The sequence below is a fragment of the Neofelis nebulosa genome, chromosome 16 (genome assembly GCF_028018385.1).
Source record: "Neofelis nebulosa isolate mNeoNeb1 chromosome 16, mNeoNeb1.pri, whole genome shotgun sequence".
In the NCBI taxonomy this organism is placed as follows: domain Eukaryota; kingdom Metazoa; phylum Chordata; class Mammalia; order Carnivora; family Felidae; genus Neofelis; species Neofelis nebulosa.
Window position 1 is genome coordinate 61994518 of NC_080797.1, and position 26083 is coordinate 62020600.

The window sequence follows — 26083 nt, forward strand, 5'->3', positions numbered from 1 at the left end:
GGCGCCCCTTTCTCTCTCTTTTAGATGTAATCTCTACACCCAATGTAGGGCTCAAACTCAAAACCCAGAGATCAAGAGTCAGATGCTTTACTGACTGAGCCAGCCAGGCACCCCTCTCAAATACTATAGCTGTTCCATCGAATTCCTTGCTCAGAATCCTGTAATGTTTCATTACTGCTTACTGAGGTACTACCTCCAAGTATTAATCTAGACAGTCAGATAGGGAATGTAAATGAGAGGAGGAGGCCACATAAAACTAAATGGGTAAAAATGCTCTTCACTTTTCTTAAAGAAACATACTCATCCCATTTTTGTTTTCCTACTTGAATTAAAGTTCTACACTACAAGAAAACGGTGAAGATATGATGACAAATGGAGATACCTGGCTTCAGTGCCTAGAAGACCAGAGGATATGTGGGGATTGTGGTAAATTAAGAGCCTGGGCCATACCAATGCCTGCTCCTCCAGGTCTAGCAAGTTTTGTCATGTGAGAATAAGGTTCCAGTGTTGCCAGATTTTTAGATTTTTGAGGACAAGCTTCAAGTATTGATTTTTATGTGAAATCATTCAACTTTAAAATTCTGGCTTGGAGTCAAAAACACTACCCCTGTGGTCCAAACAAAACATATCTGCCAATTTGAGACCTCTAGTATAGAGCATTAAGGTCCTATTTGCCTGCCTTTTTTCTGGTATTTTATCTTCCTTATAGTAACAATAATCCCCAGATTTAGGCAGCAATACGCTTTCATGTCTACTTGGTCCTCTTAACTGTGAGAGGCAGAAAGGAGATGGACTCAAACAAACTAAGTAACTTGTCCAACATCACATGATTAGTAACAGCCGAAGCCCAGGTCTCCTGACTCAGAGACCAGCACAAATCCCTGGTCCTTTTACTCTCTCCTTGTCCCTTCTTAACACGTGTGCTTTTGCTTTGTCATGTCCTCATCTAGAAGGACTGTCTTCTTTTCTGCTAATGTAAATCCATCATCATTCAAGACCCAGCTCAAGCTTTACTGTATATGTAACCCCCCCCTTTTTAAAAAATGTTTAATTATTTGAGAGTGAGCGAGAGAGAGAGTGAGCGAGAGAGTGAGTGAGAGCAAGCACAGCCAGGGAAGGGGCAGAGAGAGGAGAGAGAGAGAATCCCAAGCAGGCTCCACGCCCAGCACAGAGCCTGACGTGGGGCTTGATCTTACAACCATGAGATCATGGCCTGAGCCGAAATCAAGAGTTAGACACTTAACCAACTGAACCACCTGGGCACCCCTACATAAAAACCTTTCTAACTAAGCCAAGTCTCCAAGTATTCTTTCTTCTGAAATTCAGTTGTTATGGTCAATAACTCACAAACTGGTGCTTATCAACAGCTCTGACTCATCAAATTATTTTGCATCATTTCACCTTAACTCCTATCCCCAATTATATTCTAAGCTTGCTGGTAGTGCAGACATGTTATTCTTTTTTTTTGTTCCACATAGTTCCCAGCACTCTGCTGGTACACAAAAATGACTGTTTAATGTTTGCTATCTTAGAAAGTCTTTTGAGGAAGAGTTGTAATGATAACACTAACTTACCAGCCTGATGTTGTCTTCTGGGCGCAGTAATATGAACATTGCTTGGAGATGCTGTTGGAGATCACCTGGTTAAATTGGTAAAACAAAACAATAATTATTCCTCATTGTAATGTCAACAGAGAGGATTCCTTCTACCTTAATAACCTGCGTAAAAGAAAGTTCTGGGTCACTCAAGGACTGTAATTAGAAATTAAGTGAATGTTGGGGCGCCTGGGTGGCGCAGTCGGTTAGGCGTCCGACTTCAGCCAGGTCACGATCTCGCGGTCCGTGAGTTCGAGCCCCGCGTCAGGCTCTGGGCTATAGCTCGGAGCCTGGAGCCTGTTTCCGATTCTGTGTCTCCCTCTCTCTCTGCCCCTCCCCCGTTCATGCTCTGTCTCTCTCTGTCCCAAAAATAAATAAAAAACGTTGAAAAAAAAAAATTTTTAAGAAATTAAGTGAATGTCTTAATATGATTAACTTCTTTTTAAGTGAAAAGACAGAATGGCAGACTGCATCTCTATACATTTACTTTTAGCCTGTACTACATTAAAATTTGCTTTGTGTCTGTCCAACGGAAAGTGCACTTGAGAGCAACCTCTGTTCTGTACTGCAGTGGGTGCTGAAAAGAGCAACAGTGATATATGTCCGGGCACAGACACCACTGGCTGTGCTCTCAGGCACACTGAAGGTAGCAAGGAAGGAATCCTGAAAATGAGGTGTGTGACTGAGGTTAGAATTATCCCTAACTTTAAAAAAAGCTAGCCATTTTGCCATTCTTATTCCTGTAAATCTTCTGTTGCATTTAACCTAAGAAGATTTTTAGATTTCCCATAAAATAATATCAATAGTTAATGATTTCCATATTAGTGGCTGATATTAAAATAAGAGTTCTCATTAAATATAGCAGATCCCAAGAAATATATATTCCACTGAACCTATTATTAGGTACTTTAACACGGCCAATCAGTATTTGAAAACATACTTGTTCCTATACATTCTATAAAACTAAGTTGAATTTTTTTTGTATTAAAGTATTAGAAAACCTGAGGCTTTCGCTAGTAGAAGATAATTAGATAACATACTGGTTTTTTTTTTTAATTTGTTTTTTTTAACGTTTATTTATTTTTGAGACAGAGACAGAGCATGAACAGGGGAGGGTCAGAGAGAGAGAGGGAGGCACAGAATCTGAAACAGGCTCCAGGCTCTGAGCTGTCAGCACAGAGCCTGACGCGGGGCTCGAACTCACGAACCGTGAGATCATGACCTGAGCCGAAGTCGGACGCTTAACCGACTGAGCTACCCAGGCGCTCCGATAATGTACTGTTATAAATAATGACAATCAGAGAACAAAAAACTTCATTTGTGCCCATCCAGATCTGTCTCTTTTTTAAGAGTCTAAAGATTCTGATGTTCTCACATTCATCTTGAAATCTGCATACAAAATTTTCTTCCAGGTTAACTTCAACTCTTAACTATGAGATGAAATACTGATATATGCAAGAAGTGGTGAGGGGGAAGAAGGAAAAAGTAGGTTAGCAAACAGGTATCTGTCTAAAAGGTCAGCAAGTCTGGGGCAACTAGGTGGCTCGGTTGGTTAAGTGTCTGACTCGTGACTTTGGCTTAGGTCATGGTCTCACAGTCATGGGATCGAGCCCTGTGTCAGGTTCTGCACCAGGCATGAAGCCTGCTTAAGATTCTCTCTTTCTCTCCCTCTGTCCCTCTCATGCTCTCTCTCTCTAAATAAATAAATAAATAAATAAATAAATAAATAAATAAATAAATAAATAAAGGTCGGCAAGTCTCAAAGACTTTCCTTTTTCTTTCCTTTTCTTAAAGAATAGTTTTCTTGCCTCACTCCCACCCCACCCCTATTTCAGTGCTGGCTTCTGACCAATTCCATTATGGCAGAATCTTTTAACTTTCAAAATTAAAAAACAGAGTCATTATGTTTGGCCAGGTCTGTTCTGCTACATTTCAAACCCAGAGACACAATCTAAGTCTCATGTGTAAGAACCAATATGGGCTCATAGGTATAAAACCAAGAGAAATTAAAACATGTCCACACAAGAGCTTATACATATATATTCATAGTGGCATTACTCATCACAGCCAAAAATGGAAACAACTCAACTGTCTATCAACTGGTGAATGGAAAAATAAAATATAGTATATCCATACACTAGAATATTATTTGGTCATAAAAAGGAATAAAGTAGTGATACACAGTATAATGTAAATGACCCCTGGGCACCTGGGTGGCTCAGTCCGGTTAAGCATCCAACTCTGGCTCAGGTCATGATCTCACGGTTTGTGAGTTTGAGCCCCATTTTGGGCTCTGTGCTGACAGCTCAGTCTGCTTTGGATTCTGTGTCTCCCTCTCTCTCTCTCTGCCCCTCCCCTGCTCACACTCTGTCTCTCCCTCTCAAAAATAAATAAGCACTAAAAAAAATTAATATAAATGACCCTTGAAAACATTATGCTAAGTGAAAGGAGCCTGTCTCCAAAGAGCGTTTATATAATTACACTTATATGGAACACCCAGAACAGGCAGATCTATATATAGAGAAAGTAGATCAGTGGTTGTTTAGGATTGGCAGGGAAGGTGGGGAATATAGGGAATGACTGCTAATGGATAACTGGGTTTCTTTTGGAGGTGATGAAAACATTCTAAAATTAGAGCAATGGTTGCACAACTCTGTATATATGAAAAAAAATCACTGAATGTATACTTTATTATTTTTATTTTTTTAAAATTTTTTTTTTTTTTAATGTTTATTTATTTTGGGGACAGAGAGAGACAGAGCATGAACGGGGGAGGGGCAGAGAGAGAGGGAGACACAGAAGCGGAAACGGGCTCCGGGCTCCGAGCCGCCAGCCCAGAGCCCGACGCGGGGCTCGAACTCACGGACCGCGAGATCGTGACCTGGCTGAAGTCGGACGCTTAACCGACGGCGCCACCCAGGCGCCCCTGAATGTATACTTTAAATGAGTAAATAGAGTGAATTATATGGTATGTGAATTATATCTCACTAAAAGTGTTTTAAAAAAAAAAAGAACCAGTGTGGGGAGAAGACAAAGTGTTAGGAATAAACAATGAAGAGTGACTTAAGTTTCATGTTACAACTGAGTTAAGCAGCTGAGGCTTTTTAAAAATTAACATTTCTTCTGTTCTATCAGGACAAATAGCCTGAGGAAAGGATTTTTAGGATGGAGAACTTGTAGAAGAGAACCATTTCTGGGCAATAGTGGGTCTAAGTCCCTACTCTAAGTGCCACTGGCCCCAAGATCCAGATGGCTTCTTTGAAGGTCAGGCAAAAGTCAGGGAGCCCTATCCCCACTGTAAGGCTTCTTATGTGAGCTGGGTATGTGGAAGTTCAGGTTTGTTAGCAGTGAAAAGTACTGCCAGTAAGCAAACTGGGTATATTCTACTGGGAACCTTCATTGCTAAATCATAGAAAAATTCATTAGAGTATTTTTGTACCTTAGTATTTGTCCAACAAAAATTTACTGAATACCTACTACATATATAAGGCATTCTGCTAAGTGCCAGAAAAATAGTGAGAATGAAGGAAAAGTGATTATAGCACAGTACAATTCTTTCTTTCACTATTACAAAACTGTTGGAGAAATGGGAATGGGGTAGTCAGCCTTGTAGAACAAAACAAAAGGCTAAGAAACCAAGAAAGGAATGGTATACATGGAACTTTACCTGCATGCTTGTTGCGTCTGTGGCTGATTCTTGGTGTGGATGAGCCATTTCCCCGTGGTAGAAAAAGGGCAGCACCTTTGACAGTTAGAAAGCTCTCGCTGATGCTGTCAGGAAAAAGTCAAAACAAAACGAATTATTTAAGGAAGGAAATCAGAGTATGATGGAGATCCATTTTGGGATTATTCTCTCTCCCATCTTCCAAAGTCCCAATTTCAAGGGATGAAGTAAAAATAAAATCAAAAGAGACCTTGATTATTTGCAAAGTCATTTCTACTCTAGACAATTTTTCTGAAACATAACTTACAATATTCTCTACATATTACATGGTAGTAGTTAAGAGTGAAGGCTCTGGAAACAAAAAAGAGGGTGAAGGCTCTGGTGCCAGATTGCCTGGGTTTAAATCCTGGCTCTGCTACTTCTTACCTGAGTGAATTTTGGGGGCCCTAAATTTCCATATCTGTAAAAACAAAGCTGTCATGAGGAGCCAATATAAATACAGTTTCTTACAGTGGTACCCTTAACAAATATTAGGTATTATTATTAGATCTATGATTACCAATAAGTGTTTGATTAGTGTCCTAATCAGATGTAAAGTATAATACTTTAACAGGCTCAAAGTTTGCCAAAAAAAATTATTATTTTTTGTTTGTTTGTTTAAAATACACCTACACTGGGGCGCCTGGGTGGTTCAGTTAGTTAAGTGTCTGACTCTTGATTTCAGCTCAGGTCATGATCTCACGGTTCGCGGGTTCGAGCCTCACATTGGGCTCCACACTGGCAGTGTGGAGCCTGCTTGGGATTTTCTCCTTCTTTTCTCCCTCTCTCTGCCCCTCCCTGCTCCCTCTCTCTCAAAATAAGTAAATAAAAAACTTAAAAAAAAAAACTTAAAAAAAGATACACATACACCACACTAAAGTGTTACTCAAGATTTTACTTTTACAGACTTGTATTCCCATATGCCTGAAAGGAGTAAGGCACAGGAAATGTGTTTAACCTATGGAGCTGGCCATGTCAACACCATCCTTCATGTAAATGACAGTTCAACGGAGGTGGAGAATTACTACTCAGGATAGCAGTAATATAATTACTAGTGAATATCCACAGAAAACAAAATATATCCAAACTATTTCATATCAGCAGACTAAGACTTTTAACGTTACCCACAAATCTGAAAAGGTCTAATAGAACTTTTAAAACACTAATGGCAAAATTCAGAACGGAGGGTTCCAAGTTTGCTTATAAGCATGTTATGCAGAGTTAGGTAATGTATTGTGAATTACACTCCCTACTCAACATTTCCACTTGGAAATCCAACTGGCATCGCAAATTTGCATTGCCAAAACAAAGCTCTTGCGTCCCTGCAAACCTGATCCCTATTCTCATCCACCCAAACTGTTTGGGTCAAATACTTAGCAGTCATCCTTGGTTTCTCTTTTTCCCTGCAACAATATGTATCCTAATCCATCAGTAAGACCTAGGGGTTTTACTTTCAAATATATCTTGAATCTGCCCACTTATCTCCATTACCACTTTGACAATGTCCATAGCACCATCATTTTTCATTTAGACCACTATTAAAGTTTTTTTTTTTAGCTTTTTATTATGGAAAATTAAGGGCATAATATAATGAACCCCCATGTTCTCATCATTTCAGCTTTAACTGAAGGCCAATCTTCTACATCCTTAGATGTAGATGTAGATGTTTCTTCAACATCCTTACTCTATTCACCTGGTCCCTGAAGTGAAACTAAATCCCAGACATTCTATCAGCAAAAAATTTCTTAACTGGTCTGTCTGCAACCACTTCTGCACCACTGCTATCCACTTACCAAAGAGTAACCAGAGTGATTTTACGTATATAAAATACACATATATATCACATAATGCCACTTCCCTCCTTAAAACTCTCCAATGGCTTCCCTTTGTACTGAACAAATAAAAGCTGAAGTCTTCAGACTTCAAGGCCCTGTAACATCCAATAATACACTGCTTCTCTAATTTTGCACTATCTCCCCTTTTGTTCACTGTGGTCTGGCTGCACTGGTCTCTTTTGTTTCTTCTATATTTTAGGCCCCTTCTCAGGGTCTTTGTGCTTTTTGTTTTCTACCTGGGACACATTTCTCTTGCCCTGCCGCTATTTAAGTCACAGCTCCAAATAGATCACCTCTCACACATCCCAATCATACTCTGTCCTGTTGTTTTATTTCCTTCAGGATATTTATGTATCATATACTAAAATTACATTTACTTTGTATACTTAATGTGGTTATCTCCTTATGACAGAATATAAGCTCAATGAAGAGCAAGGATTTTATTTTGCTCAGCACTATATCCTCAACATTGGAAATAGTGTCAAGCACACATTAGATGTTCAACAGATATTTGACAAATGAATGAGTTCATCTCAGGGTTTTTTCCACACTGTTTTATCTGTCCTGTCATTGCAGCAGGAACTATAATTTAGGACAAGAACACAGAAATTCTGTAATTTCACATGCAAAAAATAATTGTTACAGAACTCAACAGATTTGGCAAATTAATGGATTGTAACTACAAATGTTTGACGATAAATTAATTGGCAAACAATTAAATCACCTTTATAATGTCACTTGTTGACTCAGTTTTATTCTTTTTTTTTTTTTTTCAACGTTTTTTGTTTATTTTTGGGACAGAGAGAGACAGAGCATGAACGGGGGAGGGGCAGAGAGAGAGGGAGACACAGAATCGTAAACAGGCTCCAGGCTCCGAGCCATCAGCCCAGAGCCCGACGCGGGGCTCGAACCCACGGACCGCGAGATCGTGACCTGGCTGAAGTCGGACGCTTAACCGACTGCGCCACCCAGGCGCCCCTCAGTTTTATTCTTTAATTAAGTGGCATGAAACTGATAAACTTTTGAGCTAACTTGCTAAATAGATTGGAACATGTCTTCTAAAAACAAACAGAAGAATCCACAGATGCCACTTTAAAAAAAATCTGCATGCTGGCTAGGAGGGACTGCCTTTATTTTGTTTTGTTTCCATCTTTAAATAAAGCGTTGCGCTCTTGTGGTCTATTGCACAAGTCTTGTCTCTTGTTACATTCGTGGCATGCACATGTCACCCTGCTGTGGGTCACTCTGTTTCACTCACATTACGGGAACAACCTAAAACAAAATGTCTTGAGTGACAGGATGAGTGGGGTACACCACAGACAGGAAATGAAATTCACACTTCTGCCAACACAGCAAGTCTGCTTTATCAAATGAAAGTATTTTAAAAATACAGGCTAATATTCTACCTAACCCAGACAAAGTTACAGGTGTGGGCACTTTGGTTTCCAGTAAACAAAGTGGTTTCAGTATCTTCAAAAGAAGTATATGTAGAGAGCTTAAAACAACAAAGCATATTTCAGTTGTTCCTTTTGAGACAGAGGTAGTTTCTCTTTGACAAACACTAATGTAAGAACTAACTTCCTCATTTGATACATTTATTGCTGCTTATGCTTTAAAGCAAATCTAAGTGTGCTCTTTAAAATGTAGGTAGTGATGGGCACCTGGGTGGCTCAGTTGGTTGAGCGTCCGACTTGGGCTCAGGTCATGATCTCACCGTTTGTGAGTTTGAGTCCCAGGTCAGGCTCTGTGCTGACAGTGCAGAGCCTGCTCTGGATTCTGCATCTCCCTCTCTCTCTACCCCTCCCCTGCTCGTGCTCTATCTCTTTCTCTCTCAAAAATAAACATTAAAAAAATTTTTTAAATGTAGGTAGTGCTTTTCACTAGGGGAGGGTTGGGGTAGGGGGCAAGGGCCCTTGGTTAATTCAAAGCTACTTGGAAAATTCCTTATTATAAAATAAAAGAAAGACCAGGAGTCAAACTTACATCTAGTATAAGAGAAAAGATGCTTTTCTATTTAAATCATTTACACAAATCTCAATGAACTTTTCAGAACAAAATGCAGAGCAGAAACAGCTGGGCCAGGAGACTACCCTACCAGGTGCAGCACAGAATCCCAGAGAGTCATGGCAGACACACACGCGCTGGATGCTACAGTCAATCCTCTTTATGCTGTGGTCCCAGATTGTGACTCCCCAGTTAACACAAAAGTGGCATATATTGTTGGTCACTGGAGATCCGGAATAAAAGTGTGGATGATTACGAAAATCCTTTATCATCACTGAACAAAAGTCAAAGCTCTGTAAGTGCTATCAAAGACGGGATGGCAGTATGATGGCACAGAAGTGAAAAAATAAAATTCACAACCAACAGGATTTAGGTGGTTCAAATTCAACTTGAAAATTAAATGCCTTATTTACATATGAATAAAATTATATGTAAATTTAATCACAGGTACTTCAGTGTAAGGTAAAAGCTTAGTATTATTTTGCTACAACAGCAAGAAATTCATTGCTCTTTTTGAAAAGCTTCCTGAAGATTCAATCAACATAGAGTTCATTTCTACTTAAAAATTTAGACAGGCAGGTGAAACCACTTACACATTTTCTGAGTTGACCAATTCTGGACCAGACACAGGACTTCTCCAATAAATCTTACGGAGCCATCCATAGGTAATTACAGATGCCTAAGGTAAACACAAACCCAAAAGGACTCCAGAACCTCTATATTAAGGAAAACACAAGATAAAGAGAATACCACTCTCTCGATCTAAAGACAGATTGTGATTAGGAAGTGATTAGGTGCTTGATAAGAAAATGACACAGTATCATGTTTCTAACAGAGTGACCATGAAGTTCTCCAGTCTATCAGAACACAGTTGAAGTTCATCTATTCTTCACTTGCTCAACAAAGAGAAGATCATTCCTAGTTAGACACGAATAGCTAATAATAACTAATGTGACTAGAAGCCTAGTGTGTGTGCAAGGCACTAAGCTAAGCATGGGACATTATTTCATTTAATCTTCATAACAACTCTATGAAGTAGGTACTATTTTTTACCCCTAATTTACATGTAAGAGACTGATGGACTCAAGAGATTCTAAGTTATTTGCCCAAGATCACACAGCTAGTAATACTCAGAGCAAGAATTCAAACCAAGGTTTCACTTGGAAGTTCATGCTCTGAATTACTACTCTCTCCACTAGGCTGTTCTAGTTTTACGATATTATGTAGGATGAAATATAATGTTTTCCCACAGAGTTTTCAACATAATAGAATTTAAAATAGAGTACAGGAGTGAAAGAAAAGACTGAAATAAATCCAGATCTCAACTCTTCTCATGCCTTTTTTGTTTCCCTTATCAAGGCCAGGAGCAGAAAGACCATACTGAGGGGAATCAAGAACATCTGGCTGAGAGAGATGAATCCAAATGGGATGGACAGTAGAGAAGAGAACTCTAACTTCTGTTGGGAATGGCAGTAGCATTTCAAAAGTCTCGAAAATGTAGGAAAGACTATTCTGCTTTAAACAGATTTGGGAAGCACTCCATACCACTACCTCCTGATCAAAGTCACTTCTTAAAGCATGAAATTTGTTAACTGGCAGTTAATTTTCAGGCAAAGTATAGAGAAAAAGGTCAACTAATGGAAGAAAATACTTAACTCTTCTAAGGTTGGAATGATTTCTGAAGAATGTGGCCAGGGCGATCATCCATGACCAGGAGAAAGGCCAAGGAAGCAAAACAAAGCAACACACCTGGCCAAACTGCAGGATATTGGCTGGACACATATTCTTCTGTTTTATATACAATACACACGAAGAACTGGATTATTTACAATGGGAAATTGGGTTTCAGAAAGTGGATGTAATACTTGTATTTCAACATTAAAATGAAGGAAGGAGATTTTCATGTTTATAGTGTTTGTAATGTGTGGTATGTCTGTATAACGCTAAAATTTAAAGGTAAATTATATTTTACCTATAAATTGCACAAAGTGAGATGGTTAGCATTTACATAAAATTAAAATACACATAATCTAAACTGTTATATTTTTGTCTTGAGGAAGATTCATCTACTGGAAAGTTTCAAATATATTCTACCCTAATATTCTGCCTTTCCTGATAAGTGTTCTCCGCTTATTTTAAAGTTGTTTAATTTTCAGATTCAGGGCAGTAGGGTAGCTTCTATAAGTTTCTTTGGTGGAAAGGAATTCATGTCTCTGTTTAGTATGACCATTATCAAACAGAAAGGAAATTTCATAATAAAAAGTTTCAAATATCAGACGAGAGGTCAAAAACCAAAGAGCTACCAAAAACTACAGAGCTTCCACTGCCTCCTCAAAAGTTTGGCTAAATCCAAAAACAGGAAGGAAAAAGTCATTGTGCTTTCATGTTGAAACATGGCTGCAAAAAGTCAAAGCATACTTCTAGGCAGTTGAGAAAAAGTTTGATTCTGTAATCCTCAAGGAATTTAGGGACTACACTACAATGGGAGAAAGTCTTAAATCCAAATATCATATGTAGTCTTCTCTGTAATTAAACATTTCCCAATCCCATCCCCACCCCCACCATACATGGCCATATGTTCAAATGATAGTATTAGGACAGCAATCACTATCTGTTGGAACCCTCTCCCCCCAAGGCATAAATTCCAGACACATGCCTATGAATGCAGGCAGCAGGATTATTTCTCTCATCAGCAGACAAGTAGAGGTTGGGTACATTTGTAGACCAATTATTGGCAAGGTGAAGAAGAACTTAGGACTCCTGTTCTTACTCATTAACTATAACCATCAGATCATTTTAGTTCCAGCTAATCTTCCACTTAAACTCTCTTGCACAATATCCAACACAACTACCCTCAGATGCAGCTATTTGTTTTACCTTTTTCCTACTTTTCCACAATCTAAGAAGAAAAGAAAGGGTCTGTTTAAGACTGAGAACAAATTCCTTCAGGACTATCCTCCTGGTCTTTTCCCTATAAATCATAAACGGGAGAAGAAACAAACCCAGAAAATTCCTTTTATTTTGTTCATTTTGAATGTTCACTTACTTGGTAAGATCTTGTAACAATTCCATTTTGCCTCAAACATGTGCATCTCAGAAATGTTCAGACAGAAACATAACATAGGATCAATAATTTTGCCACTGACCACACAACTCAACCTTCTAACTTCTGTAGACTGGAGTACATCTAAATTGACATCTGTTATTTTTGGCTGTCTGGAAATAGATCTTCCTTCCTAATCTCACTCTAGTCTCCAAATGTGCATGGTCTTGGTGGCCTCTAGCTCTGGAACTGTAAGGGGCTTGCAGGAACCTGGCATGTGGTTTAGGCTTGGCGAGTTGGAAATTCTCCCTGGACCTTAGGCAAGTGACCCAAGGGAGCAAGAATAGTGGGGAATGGTCACATTCACTCTGGGGAGAATGGCAAGGTATAGACCAGACTACTCCTACTCCCTGGCCTTCCTTTAATGCCTTTGGCTCCTGCCTGTTCTCTAAGCCTCCCTGTCCGTATGGTGAGCTCTGACCTCCTTCAAACAAAAATTTTGGTTAAGATAGTTAAAATTAATTTCTGAGCTTGCAACAGAGAATCTGATATATCAATTGAAGTTCAAAGAATTTAATGACTGGGATGCCTGGGTGGCTCAGTTGCTTAAGCATCCGACTTCAGCTCAGGTCATGATCTCACGGTTCGTGGGTTCGAGCCCCATGTCGGGCTTTGTGCTGATAGCCTGGAGCCTACTTCGGATTCTGTGTCTCCCTCTCTCTCTCTGTTCCTCCCCTGCTCGCACTCTCTCTCTCAAAAATAAATAAACATTAGAAAAATTAAAAAAAAAAAGAATTTAATGACTTGTTGCAAGTCACACAGCTAGTTAGTACTGGAACCTAAACTAGGCCCCATGTCATCTGACACCCTGGGCAGCACTTTAACCCTTTATCCGGAGTTCGATGTTCCTACATGTTGTGGATCCAATAATTTGAAGCAACCAGCAGTTAAAAACACATCTGGTCAGTTCATCTAAAGAGAACAAAGACAGGATTTTACTGCAAAGCCTGGTGTGATATTTGTTCTATTTTTCACAGCATCCTGAAGACAAAGTTGAGGTTCGAGTGAGGAAAAGCTTAGACATATTCCCATGAGGCAAATATTTTCATGCTGTTTCTTAAAGTTGTTTCTTTTCTTTTTTGTTTAGTAAGTTTGTTGACTATTAAACATTGCTTTAAAAATATCAAAAACAAGATGCCAAAAACAAAGACTATGGGACCTAGGAAGGAGGGCAAGAAAGACTACTTGACAAAAGAAGTGGATGCAAAAGAAAAAGAGGGAGGACTCAATAAATTAGAAATGAAAGAGAGGAAGTAACAACCAACACCACAGAAATATAAAGAAGAGGATTATATGAAACTAGTATGAAAAACTATGTGCCAACAAATTGGAAAGCCTAGAAGAAATGGGTAAATTCCTAGAAACACACAATCTTCCCAGACTGAACCAGGGAGAAATAGAAAATCTTAACAGACCAATTACTAGTAACAAAACTGAATTAGTAATCAAAACACTTCCAACAAACATAAGTCCAGGACCAGATGGTTTCACAGGTGAATTCTACAAAACATTTAAAGAGTTAATGCCTATTTTCTCAAACTATTCCAAAACACAGCAGAGGAAGGTAAGCTTCTAAATTTACTCTAGGAGGCCAACATTACCCTGATACCAAAACCAGATGGAGACATTACAAAAAGATAACTACAGGCCAATATCCCCAGTGAACATTGATGCAAAAATCCTCAACAAAATACTGGCAAACTGAATTCAACAACACATTAAGGGGATCATTCACCATGATCAAGTGGGATTTATTCCAGGATGGTTCAACATCTGCAAATCAATGTGATACATCACATTAACAAAATGATGGGTAAAAACTGTATGATCATCTCAACAGATGCAGAAAAAGCATATGACAAAATTCACCATCTCTTCATGATAAAAAAATATCAATAAAGTGGGTTTAGAGGGAACATACCTCAATACAATAAAGTCCATATATGAGTGGGAGTCTTATTCTCTCCTCCTCTAAGGAGAGGAGAAAACTGCCTCAGCTCAAAGGAGCCCATTCCCTTTACAGGCCGAATTATCAAAGCTCCTCGGTCCTGTGGCTCTAAACTCTAGGCTTAAATACTTTTTTTTTCTAAAAAGGTTAAGTTTTAAAAGCTGTTTGGACCAAAAAGTAAATGACCTGAACAGTTCTTTCTCAGTATTCAAATTGCCAGGTGTACTGGTTACCAAGATATGACCAATATCACTTGGGACCAAATTTAAAATAGTTGGTGGGAACAGATAAAACAAAATGATAGTAACTCAGAAAAACTGTTCAGCATTTGAAAAATAATTTCATCTGCATGATTCAACAAATGCCTTTCCAGGTATTTAAAACACACCTGCAGAAGGAATGCAAGCTGGCTCTTAAGCACTTGGCCAAATGTCCAACCCTGTTTTCAGATTTCTCTTTCGCTCTAATGCAAAGGAGGCTCAGGTCATCTTCTATTCTTTGCTGCTGTCACCTTCTGACACCCTTGTCACCATCTTTTATTTAATCTAGCTCAATCATCTCTCTTTTCACTTATGTATTTAAAATGTATTTATTTTTGAGAGAGAGAGGAAGAGAGAGAGGGAGAGAGGGAGGGGAGGGAGGGAGAGAGCACAAGAGGGGGAAGGGCAGAGAGAGAGGGAGACAGAGGATCTCTGTGGACAGCAAAGAGCCTGATGCGGGGCTCAAACTCACAATGTGTGAGCTCATGACCTGAGGTGGTGAAGTCAGATGCTTAATCAACTGAGCCACCCAGGCTCCCAGTAAGGCATCAGATCTTGATGGACTTAACTTCAGAAACAAAACTCCCACTTCTCGACTACAATCCCCTCTCTTATGACTCTCATGTGTTTACTCTCTTCACCACACTCATGGCCATTCTGTCCTATATACAGATGACTTCTGACTACTTATCTATTGCTGAATAACAAATTACTCTAAAATGTAGAAGCTTAAAACAATAAAGAACATTCATTATCTCACAGTTTCTGTGGGTTAGGAATTCAGGAGCAACTTAAGAGGGGTGGTTCTGGCTCAGAGTGTCTTATCAGGATGCAGCAGACATCTGAAGCCCTGAAGGGCTGAAAGATCTGCTTCTAAAAAGGCTCCCTCAGTATATGGAGAAAGGGGAACTCTCTTGCCCTGTTGGTGGGAATGCAAACTAGTGCAGCCACTCTAGAAAACAGTATGGCGGTTCCTCAAAAAGTTAAAAATAGAAAGAACTACTGTAGATCTGGCAATTGCATTACTAGGTATTTACCCCAAAGATACAAAAATACAGATCTGAGGGGCACCTGGGTGGCTGTCAGTTAAGTATCTGACTTTGGCTCAGGTCATGAACTCAGTTCGTGGGTTCGAGCCCTGCCATCGGGCTCTGTGCTGACAGCTTGGAGCCTGGGGCCTGCTTTGGATTGTGTCTCCCTCTCTCTTTGACCCTCACACTCGCTCTCTCAAAAATAAACATTAAAAAATAAAAAAAAAATACAGATTCAAAGGGAATCTGCTAGGGAAAGAGCCCAAATATCCATTGACTGATGAATGGATAAAGATGTGGGATATATATATATATATATATATATATATATATATGGAGTATTATTCAGTCATTAAAAAGAATGAAATCTTCCCATTTGCAATGATGTGGATGGAACTATAGTGTATTAAGCTAAGCGAAACAAGTCAGAGAAAGACAAATACCATTATGATTTCACTCATATGTCGAATTTAAGAAACAAAACAGCTGAACATATTGGGGGGTAAGAGAGGGAAACAAACCATAAGAGATTCTTAATGAGAAGAGAACAAACTGAGGATTGATGGAGGGAGGTTGGGTGAGGGATGGGCTAGATAGATAATGGGTATTAAGGAGAACACTTGTTATGATGAGCACTGGGTGTTGTATGTAAGTGATGAACTACTGAATTCTACTTCTGAAACCAATATTGCACTGTAAGTTCACTAACAAGAATTTAAATAAAAATTTGAAGAACAAAATAAAAAAGATAAAAATTAAAATAAACAAAATGGCTCCCTCAGATGGCTATCGACAGGAGGCCTCAGTTCTCTGCTATGTATACTTCTGCACTGTCCTACTTGAGAACTCTTGTGACATGGCAGCTGTTCTTCCCCAGAGTGACCCCAGAGAGAACAAGGCAGGAGTGCAAGGTTTTAGGACTTAATCTTGGAAGTTCACCATAATTTCTGCAACATACTATTATACAGGTCAACCTTATTTAAAAATATTTTTTTAATGTTTATTTTTGAGAGAGACGGAGCATGAGTGGGGGAGGGGCAGAGAGACAGAGGGAGACACAGAATCTGAAACAGGCTTCAGGCTCTGAGCTGTGAGCACAGAGCCTGCCACAGCGCTCAAACTCGGGAATGGTGAGCTCATGATGTAGGCCAAAGTTGGAGAAGTTGGACGCTTAACTGACTGAGCGCCCAGGTGCCCCTTATTTAAATAAGGTCATCCTTATTTAACATAGGATGAGACTACATAGGGATGTAAACACTGGAAGTCAAGCATCAATGGGAACCATCACAAAAGCTGGCTGCTACAACTTCCACAATGGTTCTGGAGCTCAGATCCATCATCAGAGCCCTAAACCTGTACAATCAGCTGTCTACTGGATAGCTTTTTGTTGATAATAATGCCAATAGCTTTACAAGTATTTCACATACTTTTATTTGTGAAAACTTGCAATCTGGTACAATGATATATCCATCAAAATGTTCTCTTTGGGAATTGTGTCATGGTGGTAGAAGTGGTTAGGTGTTGGTTCTGAGCACTATCAAACAAGCTTAAGAAGGATGTTGTAATTATCATTTATTGAATACCCACCCTGTGTCAGACATGATGTCTAGTGCTTCATATCACTATCTCATAACACCTCTATGAAAGGAAGGCATTCTTCCCATTTCATAAAGAAACATAGATGAGAGAGATGAGAGTAACTTGTCTAAACTTACCAATTACACAATCAGTATGATAGAGCAGGAATAAAAATTTAGGCCTATTTCTTTCTTTTTTTTTTTTTTTTTAATTCCATTCCATGGCTTCTTTAGCAGTTTGAACTTTGTGTACCCTACCCACCAGGGTATCTTTACTCTCTAAAGGAGAATTCTCAAATATCAGAAAACTCAGGGTCTGGTCTGGTCTTGTCCATCTGTCTGTTCTTTTCTTTTTTCTTTTCTTTTCTTTCTTTCTATATGAGTCAGTTCAGTGCTACATTATTGTATGTAGTCTTAGAAGTAATTTTCAAAACTCACTGGCCATAGACATTTAATACAGTTTGTAAAACACTAGTCCGTCAATTTTCCTTATCAAATCATTTCTCCTAGAGTTGTTTTCTACCTTACTAGGCTAAGAAAATGAAATAATTTGCTAACTAGTATTCTTAAAAAAGTCCCTCAAAATGCTAATTCTTAAATATCAAAAATACAAATTCTTTTTTTTTATTATTTTTAAAAATTTTTTATTTATTTTTGAGACAGAGAGAGACAGAGCATGAACGGGGGAGGGTCAGAGAGAGAGGGAGACACAGAACCTGAAGCAGGCTTCCAGGCTCTGAGCTGTCAGCACAGAGCCCAAAGCGGGGCTCGAACTCACAGACCGTGAGATCATGACCTGAGCTGAAGTCTGAAGCTCAACCCACTGAGCCACCCAGGCACCCCCAAAATACTAATTCTTAAATATCAAAAAAAGGGGAATAGAGAAAGGCATGGCAAGGTATGTTGAATATCTTCTGCCTGGTTTTCTTTACCATCACCTTACTGTCTTTTTATAGTCCTTGGGCAAACCCTTATTCTCATAACTGTTTTGATGCATATTACAGATCCCCTTGGCCCTGTACTGATGCACAATAAAATCCAGGAGGAACAGGGTTGCCACTGCTTAGGTTCTGAAACTTAACAAAAACAGCGAACTTTTGTAAAATAGTGATGATGATGGAGGAAGAGGAGAAGGAAGAGAAAAGAAAATTAGCTAAAGGCAAAGTTCAAAGGGCAATTTAAGGAGTTGCCAAAGGAAAAAGAGAAAGCAAGTGGCAGTCTCAGGCTTTTAAATAGCTCAGTTTTTAACCAATTCCAGTGTTCCTTGCTTCCTACTCTCTTCCTTCTTAATCATTACTGACTCATTGTAGACTTGTACCACCAGTACAGATGAAAAGTTTACTCCACTGGTTTCTTGAAAATTTAATTTATTGAACTTTCTTGATGCCTGATGTAATGTTTATTTTTCAAATTTGCTAAATGCACATTTTAGATAAATTTATGAAGAAGCAATGACCCAAAACACTTTCTTCCCTATTTTCCAAACACTATTCATAAGAAATCAGAGACCTAGAGACAAAGAGATCATACAGTAGTATTTTGCAACACTCTAGAGTGCAATGTGAAGCAATGAAAATCCAAGCATTTTAGTTAGGATTTGGATAAAAAAAAAAAATTCCAATCAAACTGATCCAAGAGTAAATTTAAATTTCATATGTGTTTACAGGGCCCTTGGGTGGCTCAGTTGGTTAAGTGTCACACTCTTGATCTTGGCTCAGGTCATGATCTCTCAGTTCATGAGATCGAGCCCCACATGGGGCTCTGCGCTGACAGCGTGGAGCCTGCTTGGGATTCTCCCTCTCTCTGCCTCTCTCTGCCCCTCTCCTGCTTATGCTTGCTCTTTGTCTCCCTCTCAAAATAAGTAAACTTAAAAAAAGTTTTTTAACTTAAAAAACTTTTTAAAAAAAGTTTCATATGTGTTTTAAAGAAAAAAAAAAGTTAAAACATCACATATTTTCAGGGCACCTGACTGGCTCAGTCAGTGGAGCATGTGGCTCTTGATCTTGGGGGTGTGAGTTTGAGCCCCACGTTGAGTGTAGAGATTACTTAAAAATAAAAATCTTGCAAAAAAAAAGTCACATATTTGCTCCAGTGTAGGAGAAGACATTGTTGTACAATCCCATACCTAGAATGGTTTTAGGTTCTGTTGAGCTAGGTCCTAAAAACTCACAAATGGCAACTCAAGACATAGGAAAACGTAAACAACAAAAGGAAATGATTTTAACTGTCAAAGGCAAAATTTTTGTACAATGACTCTAAGGAAAGCTGCAATCCTAAAGAGTGTCTTTCATTTTTTCACATGGTAGCAGACAGCTGGCATGGCTCTATCTGAGTTTGGCAGACTTGCTTAGTCATCATCAGAGGACCCTACACACCCCAGAGATTCATCCTTTAAACATCTAAGCACAGGGCACACAGTTTCTAAAAGGAAGGTGGCTGAAGATATTCCATTTTACCAAAACAAGAAGATATGGCCCATTTCATTCTTTTTCATCAAAAAAGAAAGGAAGAATAATGAGAGACATGGATATGGCCTCACTCACCATTAGAGAACAAAGGGGGAGATGTACAGACGGCTCATGATAAGGTTACAAGTGAAGCATGGCTACCAAACAAGACTAGTGAGGTACTGGGAGAGTTGAGGCTTGTAACACACACGGGACAAAAGATATAGACATTTTTTTTTTTTGGCTGTATGAATTGGTAAGTTTATTTATATTTGCTGTAAATACTGACATGTGGACTAATTTGTGTTTTCTATTTACTTGATTTTTCTTATATATTTTCTTTTATCTATTTTCTTGCATATTATCTTTTATCTATTCGTGTATGTTAAACTTTATTCTGTTTAGTGAGATGAATACTCCTAGGTCTACACTATTTGCTTTTCGTGTCAGGCAATGAAAGGAGAGTGCACTTTATTAGGGTAAAAAATAATATATATTCTATTTCTACCTTTACATGTATATCTTAAAACTTTAATAAGTATATTTAATGCAGCAAATCAACAGTTCTACATTGTAGACACGTTTTTTTTCTAAATAAGGCTGTTCTGGAGTGGGCCTAGTAACGTGCCTTGAAAAATCAATGTAATTTAAAATACCAGTTTTTAAGTGTTAACGAAATTAAAAATCCTACACATAAATGTCTTACTTTTAAAAATAAAGGTTGGGTCTCAGCCATACTCTAAAAACTAGAATACTTGGGTCTATGAAAGGAAAATAAAAACTAGAACTCACTGACAAAGTAGTGATAAAGTTGCAATGCCCTTTTGGTAACTCAAGACCAAAAACCAAATGAGGCTAGAATCAGGAAGAAAATAGGGAAGTGACTGTATAACAAAGTACCTGAACTTCTGCTTAAGAAAAAGGACATAATCAGGCAAAAAGCTATGCATGTGAAGAATGGGAAAGTAATATGGCAGGAATGGAAATGGCTATTAGCAAAGGAAGGTGGCATTGTGGGTGATAGTTTTCTGTTTTGCAAATTTCTCTTTAACGATGTTGTTACACTGGGTTTTCATTTTTTTTTAAAAAGGACAAAAAAAAAAAAAAAAAGCCTAACAGTACAGGAAAACACACCGTGGGAACAGAGTCAAGCACACAGATGTTTTGCGTAAGCTGCATTTTCAGAGACATCTGCCTTTGTGCAAGACTTGAAAAAGTAAAGCTGTTGTCAACAAGTTCTCCAAAGTGAGGGGTGGGGCCTGAGAGAAAGTGAGCTGTGAAGAAACCAACAATTAGAACCCTGAGGGCTGAGAAACACATGGTTTCTTAGACTAAGTTCCTCATTTATGAGCCACCTCTCTGCCCAAAATGCTTTGCCATCAGCGATGTCTCCTACTGAAACAAAGAGGACTCAAGCTGCCCATGTCTCTACTCAAGTGACTGAGGTTCTCTGTTAGCAGTGCCACTCAGCTCTTTGCAGTGGTTGCCTAACTCTGTGGTAGGAGAGATAAGGCAGAGTCTATGTAAAAATCTGAGTGGGAAGCAAAATGCCCCAGTCCTCCTTTCTTGTTCCAACTCCAAATAAAAACACTTATTATGTATGAAAAAATTCATGTAAAAGCAAAGATAATAAATACGTTCATCTGTTCTACTGCCTTGCTTTCGTGTAAGTTAAACTTTATTCTGTTTAGTGAGATGAATACTCCTAGGTCTACAGCGTTTGCTTTTTCGTGCCAGGCAACGAAAGGAGAGTGCGTTTGCACTTGCTTTACGTACTGCCCAGTCTAACGCCACGTACAGAATGTTTAATAAATGTGATCGGAAAATGATAACAGGGATGATGCTGAAGACTCAAGTATACTTCGGAGGATAATAAAGGAGGAAATCACTGTGTGAAACCTCTTCTCTGCTGTTCATGTAGAAAGTGCCTAAGCCCATATGTCTGCAACACAGACCACCGGGAAAAGCTGCCTTACTTGTTCTTGTTTGCAGCCTTCCATCATGCCTGATGTGAGTGGGGGACTTCTCAACAAAAGAACTTTCAACTTACTTGCAAAGTTCTTACAAAGTTCTATGTAATGTTCTGTCTTGAACTTCTCTTTTCTGAGAAGTTGGGTGGGTTGTATGGGTTACTGTCTTACATTTGCCTTCTGGGCAAGTTGACTGCAAAAGATTTTAGACACCTCTTGTTCAGGCACAGGAGCTTCTTCTAGGTCCTATAAACGCTCCACTTACTGTTAACATGACAATATCGCTAATAATCTGTAGGTTTATACAAATTTGTTAGGATAAAGCTACCCAAACTGCTAATATAATCTCACTATATTGTGAAAGAGTGGTGGCAGGTCTGCAGTAAAGATGGGGAGCGGTAAGCTGGGCACAGATCTGAAAGGTCTTATACAACTTGCCAAAGAATTTGGATTTCACTCTGATAACACAGATCCAAAGTTAGCATTTCCAGAAAGATTTCTCCAACTACAAATGCAGAATGGATTGGAAGGGGTTAAAACTTAGAAAAAAAGGAAGATAGATGTTACGTTAGTATTCCAGGCAAGAAAGAAGGGTGGTCTGATCTGAGCTGATGGGAATGAAGAGGACATGGATATCTTGGGGATATCTGTCTGGTTTACTTTCTGGTAAGATGGAAAATTTGTCCATAAATAAATTCAAATTGTAAGAAAAATCCGAGAGAAAAGCTTTGATATGTGCAAATTTCTTGCACTCAAAGAACGTCTTTTTCTGTGTACCTCCTGACTTTCCAGACTGATCATCTTTTCCCTTTAATAAATTCCAATGCTTTGTGACTCTCACCCAGGAGGGTCCAAGAAAGAACCATATTTACATGGCTAACAGCCTTCATACCACCTGCTTTGTCCAAACTTTTCTCAAAATAGGTTTCTTTCTCTTAAGTTATACTTTGTTAATCCTCAGATTTCGATGTAAAATCTGTTTTACTCTATCTGCCAGCTGACAGCCAATCATCCTGGACAAGTCAGGGAAACTTACAGGCAATTTTTGTTCATGTCACTTTGTTATCACACATGTCTATATCATTTCCTGCCAGGCACCAAACTTCCAGCATCAAGGAAGAACAGCGGAGGAGAATGCTTTTACACAAAGGATTTCCCTCCTTCCTTATCCCCTATGCAACGGATATGACAATATACTGAATGATACAGTGAGGGCTCAAATGAAATGAAAGATAATGCAGGCTAAGTTCTGAAATCACCATTTTAAAGCACTCAAAGACAGAAAACTTAGTTGTCTGAAAGTAATAGCAAGCAAGATGAATCAAAACCTGAAGGTACTTCCATCAAAGGAAAGCAAATGAATTTTATAAATTCATCTGTATTACATTAGAATAGGACATGTAGGGAGGAACTGCTAGGCAGGTAGTGCCAAATCTCTTTGGCTCTCCATTTTTAATAACATATTTTAATTTAGCTATCTATTAGAAGACAGTTCTCATAGATAATTTCTCTGTCTCTAAAATCAGTAGTTGTGCAAAATGCAGCTGTTTGAGAATTTTAAAAGAATTTACTTTACAGATGAACCACAGGCTATCCAGATGAAAGGACTGGAGCAAGTCTGGGGAATAAGATTTGATTCAATACACATCTATGATTTTTTTTTGTAAAGTAGACTTCATGCCCTGCGCAGAGCCCAATGAGGGGCTTGAACTCATGACCCTGAGATCAAGACTTGAGCTGAGATCAAGAGTCGGACGCTTAACCAACTTAGCCACCCAGGTGCCCCTCAGTATATATGTAAATTACAGTATAGTTGCCATGCTATAATAGGCAACTATCTTTGCTCCTTCTCTTCTACAAATGAGATCATAACACTAAACAAGATGTTTGAGTGAAACAGGATGAGAAGTATAAGGTGGCTACATCAAACCTTTCCACAAATAGACTTCCAGTTCTCAGATCACGTTTTCCCTGACTTAGGGGAAGCAGTAAACAGTAGGTGCACATTTGGCTAGGATTCACCTGACCCGTGTTTTCTAATCTCACTTTGCCTATGGCTGGATGCTTCTGAGTCAGTTTTAACATGTAGGCAGATTCTCCATTTACAAAAGAGAAGGTTAGTATCTCACTTCTTGCAGGGAAACACAAAGGTAGGGAGAAAAGCATGGAACTGACAGGTGACCTGGAATTCTTGTCTGTCACTAATGAATCATATAAAATGAGGTGAGACAATTAGATCTCAATTTTCTGATAGAACATTATAAACTCTCCAAGTTTATGATTTTTAAAAGATTATCACTAGGAACCTTAAAAGCACTCCACTAGTTCAAGATGAAATCATCACCATATTTTAAGAGTATTAAAAAACAATGAAAAAAATACAACCAGGTTTCTCACAGAAGAGACGAACTCTCAAAGAACACTCCCAAAAGTTATGTCACAATGGGATGGACTATTCTGTAAATATGACTTCAATCCTATAGGTTTCTGTTTAATTTGTTTACTAGATTCCGGCTTCCACTGGAAAGTTTTTCTACAAGTGGAATCTCATCCCTCCCCAACCCCAGTGTTGGTTAATTAAGAAAAAAAGGGATGGGAAGATCATATGGGTAGTTTTACACTCAAAAAAGAGTGTAATAGATGGCTGTTTAAGCTAAAGGGTAGTATATTGGAATTACCTGCACTGGCCATATTACCGATTCATTTAGCCCTCTAGAAAACCATTATATCTCGCTTTATCTGAATTTCTTCATTTGTAAAACAGGAGATCAGATTGATCTACCCTGTCTTGCATGCTTAGGGATAAAATATCCTTTTTTCTTGGTAGACAAAAACTGGTGTAAGCTTTCTAAAATGGAGCAAGTATTGGGACTATATAAATGCAAGTTATTAAAGTACATAAAGCTTAGGCTTTACCATTTACATCTTGAATAAATGTTTTTTTAAATTAAAAAAATTTTTTTACATTTATTTATTTTTGAGAGACAAAGCCAAGTGGGCGAGGGGCAGAGAGTGAATGAGACAGAATCTGAAGTAGGCTCCAGGCTCTGAGCTGTCAGCACAGAGCCCTATGTGGGGCTCGAATTCACAAACCATGAGATCATGACCTGAGCCAAAGTTGGACACTTAACTGACTGAGCCACCCAGGCGCCCCCTGAATAAATGTTAAGTTTAGGTCAATTAAATGGAAAAAGAAATCACCCTCTAGGCATGTTTTCATATGGAATGAACTCTGGCTTCCTTCTGAAGGGACTCATGTTAGCTTTTAAAACAATTTATTGGTTTGGTGCAGAAAGCTTTTTACCTAAGGAAGCTGAGCAGTTGGAAAGAACATCTAAGCCTATAAGCAAAACTAGAACACTGTCCCTATTTCTTTAAATTTAGTTGTTAACACTAGTAATGAAGACCAGCTAAGGTCATTCTTCTGTCTCTTACCATATCAGCCAAGTCCACACCTCGCTATATTTAGATAAGTTATGCCTATCCCATTAAAGACAGGAGATTCAGATCTACGCATAGGATCACAGCAGTGGGGTTTTACCTCAGCTTAGGGGGGAAAGACGCTAACAAAAAACCTGTATAATGATGTATTCCTTGGCAACCAAGAGAACAACCAATGCTCAATTTTATTTCATTCTTAACAGACATATAATCTCTAGGATGCATACAGCAATCTCTACCACAAACTCTGAAATAGTCATGACTAAAGCAAAACCGTGAATATCTTTTGGGTAACTCTCTTGCCATGACTGCCTGTCATGTCTTAGCCAGAGACAAGGAACTGCCCAGGTTAACAGGGTAAAACATTTCAACAGTCTGGTCTCCTGGGAATTGGAACAAACAGGTTTACAACTCAGGAATCACCATTATTTTAAAACATCAGGGTCTGGCTGGGTACAGCCCTGTAGCAGTGTCCAGCTGACAGCCAACAGGACCCAGCATTCAAAAAAGGAAGAACCGGGGCACCTGGGTGGCTCAGTCGGTTAAGCATCTGACTTCGGCTCAGGTCATGATCTCAGGCTCAGGTCATGATCTCACAGTCCGTGAGTTCGAGCCCCGTGTCGGGCTCTGTGCTGACTGCTCAGAGCCTGGAGCCTGTTTCAGATTCTGTGTCTCCCTCTGTCTCTGCCCCTCCCCTGTTCATGCTCTGTCTCTCTCTGTCTCAAAAATAAATAAACGTTAAAAAAAAAAAAAAAAAAAAAGGAAGAACCAAATGGAGACAAAGCTGACTTATTTATAAAAAAAAAAAAAAAAGTTATGGAACATGGATTTTATAATAAAGGATGTGATGAAGTGAATCAGAGACATGGTAGTGCAGGTAATGGGGAACCTGCTTGGATGAACATATTTCCTTAAGTGGCCTCTAAATCTGGAATCAAAAGAATGTATCTTAGGAAAATTCCTGAGGAAAATATCTTAAAGAAAAATAAAATTGCCCTCAAGAGAAAGCTAAGAAAACTCCAGTAACAATCAGATGTTTTGGTACCTCCCCAACTGTCAGGGGGCGGGGGGGGGGGGTGGATTATATACATTTAAAGAATGTAGTAAACATACTTCTGAAACATAAGTATAACAAACAGAAATCTGTTTATCTTTATTCAAAGGAAACT

General features: G+C 38.8%; 1 protein-coding gene across 6 annotated transcripts in view; it reads right to left on the reverse strand.

Annotated features, from left to right (window-relative positions):
* The window catches only part of SSH2 (slingshot protein phosphatase 2), a 264730-nt gene that overhangs the window by 65467 nt on the left and 173180 nt on the right, over nucleotides 1-26083 (reverse strand). For all 6 annotated transcript variants that reach the window (XM_058704062.1, XM_058704059.1, XM_058704058.1 and 3 more), the window contains 2 exons: nucleotides 5263-5366; nucleotides 1575-1639 (listed from right to left, as the gene is read on the reverse strand). In XM_058704062.1, coding sequence (XP_058560045.1) covers nucleotides 1575-1639; nucleotides 5263-5366 — 169 coding nt within the window. The remainder of the gene's footprint in view (nucleotides 1-1574; nucleotides 1640-5262; nucleotides 5367-26083) is intronic.